Here is an 11119-nt window from a genome sequence, read left to right on the forward strand (position 1 = left end):
ACTAACTGAACAGTTGTTTAACAGCTTACAACAACTAACAGAAAGCAAACAACTGCCTAGAGTGTGTGATCCAGTGTGTGCAAGTGAATAGAGTGCATATACACTGACACCACTACCCGGTGAAAAAAATAAACTATCTGATACAACCCTCTCCAAACCCAAGAACATAGTGCAAGATGAGAAGCCACAACAAATAAACACTGCCCCACATCCATAAAGTCTAAAAGCCTCCAAAGCAGCAAAAAGGACACCAGGCGGAAATAATACGGAGGATTTAACTATCCTGCTTAAGTCTCCCAAATATGCACTTCACACATTGATTAATGCCAACATATAAAGGGAACTGCATCATAGCAAATATGCTGATGGGCAAGAATGCTGCACAATATGTCACGATTGAAGTCCAATTGTTCTTCTCTAACTTGATGTTGATCAGAACTGTTGCACTGAATGATAGCATGGTTGTGGCCATGGAGAAGAACAGCAAGGCAAAACCTGTCATTAGTTTGCGAGGGAGAGACTTCCGAAAATCCCACATCTCACAAGGTGATATGAGGATTGAGAGGAACATGACCACTGAAGCCAATGAACTTACAAGGGATACAATATCCATGACCAAGAACACTTGGAATATAGCATGATGAAGAAATCTAGGGATGCCATTCTCGTCTGTGCCTCCAGGGAGAGTGTAAGCTGCTGCAAAGACAACAGTGGCTACAAGGACAGCTACTGCAGAGCATGACTGAGCTGTCTCTTTTATCCATGCTCGAGCATCCTTCAGCAGTTCTTTGTGCTTCTCCTCAAACAGTTCCCGTGCAATTTGGTTGCTCCTGTTTTTGTGAATGGTGTAATGATAAGGGAGTCTTTGTTCTATGCGCTGTTAAGTATAGAATTTGAAATTAGATAGATAGAAATGTGAATTATTAACATTATAGGGTCATAATCCGTTTCAATTTTATTTAACCTTCTCCTCCATAAATCTTTACCTTTATTGTGATTGATTATATACTTAAATTTTTGAATGCACGCAAGATGCATTGAATTGGGAAGTGAGGAGGGATTATTTGTAGATGCTATTTCTCTTATTGAGATTATTAAAAGGTTACTTACTTCGAACCAACACAACTCCTCTTGCAATTGTAGAGCATAACCAGGTTGGTTTCCTCCTATAAACTCTGCTGTGTAGTGGAGCACAGTGTTACCTTCCTCGTCTATTTGGCCAGCAAGACGTGTCACAATTTTCAATCTCTTCATCAATGTGAAAATATTTAGCTGGCGGTGTTTAACAACCATGCTCAAGAGGTTCTGCCCATCTTCACTGACATGGTCGATTGACTGAGGATTCAAATCAATTATTTCTTCAACCATCTCTATGATTCCATTGCAAGCAGCCATCAACAAAGGGGTATAAATAATAGGTTTGCTTGCAGAATTTTCTCCCTTTTCTTGTCTCTCTTGAATCTCAAAATTGGATTTCTTGGGTAGATGATGTGATCCACTCGCTGAAACTGTCCTGTCTTTTGCTACATAACTATGTTTCCATGAATCGTCTGTCGCTACTAACAACTGTACTAGATTCTGTACCAAGTTATGCATTTCCTTTTTTCTCCAAACTTTTGCAATCTCCTTGCATACTAAACAAGAACAGAATAATAATATGCAAATAAACATCAGGAGAAAAAAATAATGGCAGAAACAAAAACAATCAAACTGGAATGGAAAATTCTATCATGAATAATCGTGACTGCAGGTTGCACCTTTGGCGATAACCTTCCACATTGTATACCACATCCATGAAAAGGCTGCAATTTTGGTTCAAATTTTGTATGGTTAGATTACTTTGCACATAATATAACATATAAATTACACTGGTAGACCACAAAAGAGTAACTACACCCACAAACACTACTTTTATTCCCTCTATTCCTTCATTCTATCACCTCACATCATATATTACATCTATCACTTACCTCTCTTCACTTTCTATCACATTCTAGGGGGCTACACAATTTTGGTGAACACCAGACATTGCTGTTTTTGAGTCTCAATTCATCAACACCAAACTTTCTCTTCAATCTTAATTCTACCCACTTTTTTCTTTTTATCTCTCTTTTCTTATGATATCTCTATCATTCTAGAATTTTTTAGAAGTGTCCAATGGTTTTTTGTGTGTTGGGCCACCCACAACTTCCTTCTGTCTTCTTCATCTCTTATATTTTAACTGCACAAACGAATACATAAAATGTTTGTTTAGTTTGTATCTTTAAACCTATTTAAGACAAACCTGAGAGTTCCTTCCGAGTTTGAGGTTCATCTATGTCCTCTTGGCAATTTTCCAAATCTTTTACTTTTTCAAAACGATCTCTATCATTTTGACGGTAGTATTTGTAATCTTGATAATCAGGAAGCACTGCAACACGATATTATAACTATAAATTTGCTATATAAGATAATGTATAACTGTATTTTTACTCATCATACCATTCTCATACACTTCAAATATAATATAGCTATGGACTGAAATCACACTTCAAAACTTTGTTAGAAAAGAAACATAAAATATACATGTGATTTCATTAGACCATAGTTTATAAAAGGCTTAAAAGCATTTGTTGCCCCTGATGTTTGAGGTTTGTGCAACTGACACCCCCCATCTATTTTCGTCCATGTTTGTACCCTTAATGATACTGAAAGGTGTAGTGAGTACCCCTCCGTCACATTGACGTTAAAAAATTAACGGAAGGGGCTGATGTGGTTTTTTTTTAATTTTTTTTTACCAAATTACGTTTAAAATTGAGAAAAAAGGGCAAGTGAGATTCGAACCCAGGCCATGCAAGTGTCAAAAACAACACTTAACCAACTGAACTAGATAGATAATTGTAATATCTAACAACACAATATTATTTATATTATCTACCCTCCTTTAAACCTATACACATCAATTCAGCAAACTACCCCATGAAGCTTCTCACCCCAAAATCCGAGTACCCCCATCTGATTCCGATTTCGAACAACAAAACCCTTGTTGGGTTTACGAGAATCAACACTGTTTCCTTCCCTTTAATCTATGGAAATCACAAAGCTGTACCATGTCATAACCTCATCCTTCATCATCACAAAACCTCTCATCCTTTAACCACAACTCCCCTGCATCCTGAAAACCTTCACCACCGAATTGAACCACCTTCTTCCATCGCCCAGAACCTCGCCAAAATAATCACCAACAGCCACCAAAACCACCAGAACAACAACCCAAAATCTCAGAAATCAGAAAACAGAAATCACCACAACCATTCCCAATCACCATAACCATTCTCCAACACCTGAATAAATTGAACCCAGAACCTCCAACCGCACAAACCCAACCATCCAGAGCCACACCAACCTTCGCCCCAGCCACTATCATAACCAACAACTGAAACCCCCATCGTCAGAACTCAAAAGCCTCCACCCTCCGTTCATTGCAAACCCGCCACCATCATGTGGGTTTACGAGAGAGAGAGAGAGAGAGACCAAATTGAGACCTGAAGGGGAGGAGGAGAGAAATTGAGCAATAGTACAAGGCGAGATCGAGGAGGCTCCACGACAGCGTGAAGATGACCCGACGAAGAATATGGTGGTCACGCGGCTCAGTATCTGGGTTTGTTGATGATTGGCAGGGATGAGGATTTCTTTGATCTTCCTTTTCTTTCTGGTTATGGGTCATGGGTTTGGGCTCTGATTTGAAGATGAAAATGGAGATTAGGAGAAGAAAGAGGTTTTTGGGATGATGGAGTTGTTGCTTTCGGTTATTGAGTGAAGGAGAAGGAGAGAATGTTGTATGTGGATCAGGATAAAGAAGAAGTTCATGGATGAAGATGAAGGGAACGAAAGGATGAGAATTATCTGGGTTCAAGTTCATTACATTTTGATGAATAAGTATGCTATAAATAAAACATTGGTCATAATTTCAACATTTGATTGAGTAGCTTAACTGGTAAAGTCTGTGTTTTGCTAATTCAAGGTCATGGGTTCAAATCCTCCCACCTCCTTTTACCAAGTTCTGATTTTCTTTTAATGACGTGTCACGCCACGTAGGATGCTGACGTGGCATTTAACGGCCACGTCACCCTTTTTAAACGGCAGAATGACGGAGGGGCAAACGGTGCACATTTGTAAAACATGAAGGGTACAAACATGGACGAAAATAGATGGGGGGTGTCAGTTGCACAAACCTGAAACATCAGGGGCAACAAATGCTTTTAAGCCTTTATAAAATGCCTAAGTGCTTAGGTGAAAATGGTGATTTTACAAGCATGATTCAATTTTATCTTACTAAAACTGGTGTGTGTTTTTCTGCTAGGAATTATCTTTGGCACAAAACAATAATTGTGCATAGCAGCAAGTTTAGTAAATTTTAAAATCATTAAAATAACCTACCCAAATTATGAACAGTAAAAAATATCTGAACTCAAAATCACATTCATGTAATTCATGATCTCTTCTCTATGTGCCATATCGCATTGCTCTTTTTCTACATTCATGCTTGAGAGTAAATGCTCTTTATGCTATAGTTACTTTTGTCTTGAATTGGTTTATTGCATGTTTGGAAAATAGTTGGTTTTTGAAGTTAAATAAGAATCGATGCTTAAAAGAAGCATAAAATGAGAAGCATACAGAATTAATTAAGAATGACCTAATGCAAATAAACATGCTATTACTATTTCTTCATCCTAATATTTGTTCCAAAATAAGCCTACTAGTAAGAGATAAAGTTAGTAGAGATTTACGAAGATATATGAACTTTTGGAAGATTCCCATTTGAGTTTGACTCTTAAATGCAGATGGCATGTTTGCTAGCACTTGCAGAGTTGTCAATCCACTGTCTTCCTTTTCATAAGCTAGCTCGCCATACCTTTCCAATAACAATAATGCTGTGCCTGCATTGAAAATCAACCGCATGACTCCAATAGAAATTACAAACTCCATTCCTATTGTTTCACTAGAATGAGGTTAAGTTGCCTGCATGGTATTTTAAACCATCCTTATAATAGACTTTTCCTGCCACCCTCTTTTCCCACTCTTTTTATGTCTTTCAAATTACCTATTTCCACACGTACAGGTATAATTTTACCTTTCATCTCCTCACACCTGTCTTTCACCCCAAATAGTGTGTAATTTTTTTGATAGTACTATTTATTAGTGTGCAAATTACTTATATGGCTAATTACGACCGTTATGTATGTAGCACCAAACAGGACAAACACCTGATAATCATATACACCTTATTTTTCTTCTCTCACTTCTTTATACTACATGAGATCATATATTATCTGTATTCCTTCTCTTTCTTTCCCACTCTAATGTCTACCCAATATTTTCGCAGCTACTTCAAGCATTATTTAGAAAAGCACTATTATATTGTGTATGTATGTGGGTAGGTGCATGCAGAGGAATTGCAAAAACAGACTATGAAGATTAGAGGGGGGGGGGGGGGGGGGAGAGAGAGAGAGAGTGAGTGGTGAGACCAAAGAATTGATTGATGACAGCAGCGTGAAGAATGGACTTGTTATCAAGTCGGTGAAAATGGAGTCTCACGTCTATGCCTACTTCATGAACCAAGTATTCTAGCAAATCTATCTTCCCAAATGCAGCTGCTCTGTACACTGGTGTCCCTCCCAAGCTGTTTCTCATTCTCAGCAGTTCCGCAAACTGCTCTGTCCCTCCACCATCATCCTCGTACTCCAACTCCCATATCCTCCTCGTCTCCATCGACCCTTCAAACTCGTACCTAAGGAAAAATGTTTCCTACAGACTTGTTACACTTACACCAAATGAGATGAAAGAGTAAGTGATGAAGAGAATGAACGAATCATATATATATAACTCGTACCTAAGTATGCACCTTAGCATTCCCACTTCTCCGGTGTACGCCACCTCGTGAAGCGGCGTGTTCCCGCAGACATCCTGCATCCTCAGCACGTGTTGCACTTCTGACAGATCCAACATTCCCAGCATTTCCTCGTACATTTCTGTACTGCCACAGTAAGCTGCATAGTGAAAAGGTGTGCTTTGTTGCAAATCAATTTGCTTAGTCACGAGTTCTTTGTGTTGGCGGAAAAATTCCAAAAACCCTTTCCAATCACAGTTCTTGGCTAGTACATATGGCTCTTTCATTCTTTCAATTGACCCTATAACTTGCCTTGCCATCTTCCTCTCTTTTTTTCTATCCCTCCTTCACGTACTAACTGGTAGCACCAATGATGTATGGAATTCAAGGTTACAATGTGAATTTATAACATGGAAAAGGAATCAAGTTTTACCCGAAAGATGTAAGTGTTTTGAACATATTCCTTGCTTATTTAATTTATAAAGTGCAAAAGCCAGAATCTTCATATCTTTCACATATGGGATTGCTTAATTACATCCTACAGTACATCACCATGCATATCTCAAATTAAGAGTTTTTTTTTTTTTGAAAAGCAACAACATCGTGATGCAAGTTCTTGCGACAAGCTCTGGAAGGTAACATTCACATGGATGACTATGTAACATCTGTTTGGTCCATAGTCATGTTGGACTTTAAGAGCGGTCGTACCTCTAATCCATCATCATGTTTTTCTGTTAAATAAAATTCACGTATAAATTGAAAATTTGTAAACATTTCACAACAAATATACCATAAACTTGTTAAATTACTTATCACAATTCTAAACCTTCATATAAATACTGAGACTAGATAACAATAATAATGGCTAGTGAAGTCACCTGGCGGCAATAAAACCTACAGTGAAGTTACATGGTTGAGAAATAGAGTAAAATACACGCACTACCTCAAAGTTTGTTTCACTCTACCTTATTCTTTCAAAAATATACACTCTACCACACCCTCTTTCAGCTTTTGCGACGAAATATCCAAATCCATCACAAAAAGCGAATACAAAAGGACATTTTCCGTCGCAAAAGGTGTCACGAATTTAAATTCATATATTTTAGCAACGAATTATATTTTCATCTCTAAAATCCCTCAATAATCTAATATATTTATTAAACTTTACATGTGTTGACAAAAAAAAAAAACTTTACATGTGTTGACGAATTTTGGAGATGGAAAAATTTTTCATCAAGATTTAAATTTTTTTATCATAAGCAATATATCAGTGACGACTTTTGCGACAGAAATAATCCTTTAAATAAAACCAAACTCGGTTCTTGGGATTCTAGTTGCAGATGCTAACCGTGACTTGACCGGAACTTGAAACATAATCGGCACCTCAAGATCAAGGTTTCTTCTCTTCTATTCAACTTGTTTCTGGGCATCGCTCTTTGTTACTGATTCCCCTGATTCATGCTTTCAGCCATTTTTACATGATTTTTTGAATTTTCATCCAAATTGAACTTTTTCATAGAATTTAATTGTGGGTGTGGTAGGTTTGGGGATCTTGAAGTGTTTTCTGTAGTAATTGGAATTGATTTTGTGTGATTGAGCAACACAGGCTTTTCTGGTTTTATCATTGAGATACTTCATGAAAAGCTACGTAACTGTTAAGCATGATGAAGAAACCCATGAACTCAATTCCTTTTTTGTTGGGTTATTTGGAGAGAAAGAAAAATCTAGTAGAAATTTGGATGTATTAGCAAGGCAAAGGTACCCATTTTGTTGTTTAGAAGTTTAGTGAGTGATTGTGGGATTTGGAGTTTTATTATGCTCTTTAGGTATACTAATCTGATTTTCTCTGTTTGCTGAAACTGCTGTGCTTTCGTAGTCTTCGGACCGGGTGTTGGGGAGTTTGATCATTAATCTATTGTCATTGGGATGGAGTATTCAAGATAAGAATATAGGGATTGTGTTTGTTCTACTGTTACTTCTGTATGATGAATTGTATAAAATTACAAATCTAATGCTGCTCTGATGGTTTTCCCCCCATTCTTCTGTCCTCTTTGCTGAACCTCACAACGTATAAGCAATTTGGTAAATCATGTTGATTGTTGATGTTAAACCAGAACATGACATAAGGCAACAACTAACACCCCAAAATATACTCTTAATATCAAATATTAAAACATAAGCTGATGTGTCTTAGATGGATAATATGCCTTATATAGGAAATTCGGAGAGTTTTTATATGAAATTATCTTCAGTTCCATTTATTCTGCCAAATAACTTTGAAGGAGTTCTAGTGCAGAAGAAAATCAAGGAATTTTATTTGAGTCATTGATAGCAATATGAAGTACCAATGCTCATGATTTTTAATTCTACTCCCCTTGTGCTAGTGAATGGGAACTTCTCAAGATCTTTAATGTTTCCACCCTGGTTCGATTTCACTATGGGTAGAACCAAAAATGGAACTGAAGGCAGAACTATTATGTATTTATATTTATAGGCAGGATTATACCGAATGTACTCTATTTAAAGTTGTTCCAATACTGGAATTGGATAGATGATGCACTTATTCATTATACATCAATCCTCAATACAGTTTTTTCACCCCTGTCACAACTAGTGGCTTGTGTAAAGTCCTCAACCGAATCCTAAGTTTCTTATAGTCACATGATTGAATTATGATTCTAAATTACAGGCTGCATGGAGTTTTTTTTTTGTTTTCAAATGTAATGTTAACTATACAATTTAACTATTGAATTGAATTTGGTCATTAATGTATCTCTTTTCTTTTATAATATGTTAGAGTGAAGTGATAGATTTTTTTCTTATGCAGCAGAACCCTCCCTTAACCTGAAGGACTCCATCTTCAACAACCTGCCAATTAACTGTAAGTCTGTCCCTGCCCTTCTACTCTGTGGTGTTAAAAGTTTCTGCTTCAGTTCTTTATCAGCACCCATCGGATCTTAATTTAACATGGCCCTTTATATTTGGGTTGAGGGACACAGGTCATCTTGGGTTAAAATCTTAGGAGCAAAGAGCTAAGGAAGATTGGATATGGCAACTAGACGTGTTCGATACACCCCTCTTGCCACGGATGAGGATGATTATGTTGGTGATAGAAATAGACCATTTGATCCTCGATTTGATTATACGCCAAAAGCCTTGGATAGAGTTCCCTGGAAATCCATTGCCCTTGCACTCTTCCTGTTATTTCTCGGTACAGGACTTCTGTTCCTTTCATACTTTATCTTCACTGGTCATATGGGGGGAGAACGTTCTCAAGCATATGGCCTATTAGCCCTTGGGTTTCTTAGCTTTCTCCCAGGTATGTTGGAGTCCCAGAATGTTATTATATGTTTTTTTTATGTGTGTGAACTGTTTTTGTTTAACAAGGAAATTATAATTGTTTTTGATAAGTGAGACTGAAAATATGCATTGGATAAATTTGTTGAAAGTTGTGCATTAAGATCCATAAAGACAATTTTGCTGCAACTGCTTTCAGCTTTACAATTAGAAACACAAACCAGCAATGAGGTTTCAATATTGTCAATGTTCAAGTCAATTTGGTCAAATTGGGGGAAAGTGGATGCACTTCATGATTTGCAGAGAAATAATTCTGATGGGCTCTGAAGAAAAGATCAGAAAAGCTAAACTTCTATGCCCTGTGGCAGCAGCCACAATTACCCATATAGTTGTCTATCATCCCCGCACCCTATGCCTTCCCTCATATTCACGCCCCCTCTACTCATTCCTGCATCCCCAGTTCTCTCCCTTGGATCTCATTTGTTAGGATCCAGCATAATCAAATTCCCTTGCTCCGGTTCTCTCTTTTCGGTGCACTCCCCATAGGAGGCCCATCAAATTCATGAATCATAAACTTCTCAAACTATGCACCTTCCTCGCGTGGTCAACATCGATACAGTGAATCACCAAGAAATGTTCGAAGAAAATGGGACACGCCAATACTCACCTAGAACTGTAAATAAAATTTCCATAGAAAAGCTGTTGCTTTGCTGTATGGAAAAGTTACATACTGTTGCTGAACTAGAATTGCACATAATGTGAGGCATTCAATTCTGTACCTTCAGATCCCATATCCTAATTTTCTGTCCCACCATTTATATGCCACCTAGCCGGTCCCAAGCTCAGGTAAAGGAGGTGGGTTGTGGTAGACCTTTAGCAGCCAACAGTTAATGGAAAACTAACTGATGTTTTTAATATGGACCACTTACATGCCACCTAGAGATTAGTGTGTCATTTATAGTTACACAATTTAGGTAAATACCACTGATGTTTACGACTTCAGGTATCATTTTTCATGGTTAGAGACTTAGAGTTAGGCTGGAAATGGGGACAGGTGATCTCCATCCCTATGGTTATGATTGATTACCACTAAAAATTAAGGATTTCTGTCAATCATTTTTAGATGTGTCATAATGATGTTGCTTGACATTATTTCCACCTGTTTTATTTGTTCTAAAGCTTTAAATATCTGCAAGGATAGAGAATAGATTTTAGCTTGTATCTACCAAACCATGCCTTTTATTTTTATGACCATTTAACTCTGCAGAGATGAACTTATCTGTCATGAGAATATTTCAATAGCTAAACTTGCAACTTGCTTCTATTGATTTGTGAATACAGGGTTTTATGAGACTCGACTTGCTTATTACGCATGGCGGGGTGCCAAAGGATACCGCTTTTCTGCCATCCCTGATTATTAGAGCACTTTACTTCAGTTGTCTTGTGGATAAGGTTGCAGGTTCTGTTGAAGGAATAACCAATTTTCATATTTAAAGTGAATATTTAAAGCTACACTTCCTTTTCCATTTCTTCTATAGCTTCCACTTTCTTATAATGACAATCGCTGTCAATTATGTATGATTACTTATTAAACTATCCAGGGCTTAGATCAGAAAGAACTAGCTTGTATAATAGTTTTATGCGGTGGACCAACACAGTACACAATATAATTGCTATTTAGTTCACACGTTCATGTGAGGTGAGATATCAATCGAAATAATGGTAGAGGGAGAAATGTAAGAGAAATAAGATCTTCAATTTAATAATCTCATTTTTAATTGTTTAGAATCTTAAACAGGATCAAAACCTCACATATTATATCTCTTCCTATCATATTTGCTTCTGGTTTAATCTTAGTCTTTATCTGAACCAGATTGAACATCAGAAACCAACTAGAAATGAGGCTGAAAGTGAAAGGGTGATAGCGATTGTTGGCCTCTTATTTACTCAAAC

General features: G+C 37.2%; 2 protein-coding genes across 3 annotated transcripts; one reads left to right on the forward strand and one right to left on the reverse strand.

The window, feature by feature from the left end:
- Positions 1 to 26: 26 nt before the first annotated feature.
- On the reverse strand, positions 27 to 6198 carry LOC130725765 (uncharacterized). Its single transcript, XM_057576959.1, has 10 exons — positions 5873 to 6198; positions 5771 to 5787; positions 5508 to 5702; positions 4740 to 4919; positions 3222 to 3399; positions 2973 to 3058; positions 2285 to 2410; positions 1758 to 1802; positions 1111 to 1634; positions 27 to 877 (listed from the first exon to the last, which is right to left on the reverse strand). The coding sequence occupies exons 1-10, from the start codon at positions 6187 to 6189 to the stop codon at positions 275 to 277; spliced, it is 2271 nt and encodes a 756-aa protein (XP_057432942.1). The 5' UTR covers positions 6190 to 6198; the 3' UTR covers positions 27 to 274.
- A 930-nt stretch (positions 6199 to 7128) lies between these two features.
- LOC130724126 (uncharacterized) lies at positions 7129 to 10851 on the forward strand. Of its 2 annotated transcripts, none has more exons than XM_057575296.1 (4): positions 7129 to 7264; positions 8697 to 8750; positions 8869 to 9188; positions 10508 to 10851. In XM_057575296.1, exons 3-4 carry the CDS (start codon positions 8918 to 8920, stop codon positions 10585 to 10587), a joined length of 351 nt encoding a protein of 116 aa, XP_057431279.1. In that variant the 5' UTR covers positions 7129 to 7264; positions 8697 to 8750; positions 8869 to 8917; the 3' UTR covers positions 10588 to 10851. The 2 variants fall into 2 exon arrangements, with proteins under 2 accessions (XP_057431279.1, XP_057431280.1); XM_057575297.1 differs by having other exon boundaries at positions 7153 to 7264; positions 8700 to 8750.
- Positions 10852 to 11119: the final 268 nt, after the last annotated feature.

This window comes from Lotus japonicus, chromosome 6 (assembly GCF_012489685.1).
Source record: "Lotus japonicus ecotype B-129 chromosome 6, LjGifu_v1.2".
In the NCBI taxonomy this organism is placed as follows: Eukaryota; Viridiplantae; Streptophyta; class Magnoliopsida; order Fabales; family Fabaceae; genus Lotus; species Lotus japonicus.

What these genes read in the sequence shown, in the direction of transcription:
- LOC130725765 (XM_057576959.1), bottom strand. Translation starts at nt 6,189, where the DNA reads ATGGCAAGGCAAGTTATAGGGTCAATTGAAAGAATGAAAGAGCCATAT. An exon ending in ACTAACTTTATCTCTTACTA is followed by an intron (nt 3,400 to 4,739) that starts GTAGGCTTATTT and finishes TGGTTATGATAG; the next exon opens with TGGCTGGGGCGAAGGTTGGT. An exon ending in AACTCGGAAGGAACTCTCAG is followed by an intron (nt 1,803 to 2,284) that starts GTTTGTCTTAAA and finishes CCAAAATTGCAG; the next exon opens with CCTTTTCATGGATGTGGTAT.
- LOC130724126 (XM_057575296.1), top strand. Translation starts at nt 8,918, where the DNA reads ATGGCAACTAGACGTGTTCGATACACCCCTCTTGCCACGGATGAGGAT. An exon ending in GTTTCTTAGCTTTCTCCCAG is followed by an intron (nt 9,189 to 10,507) that starts GTATGTTGGAGT and finishes TTGTGAATACAG; the next exon opens with GGTTTTATGAGACTCGACTT.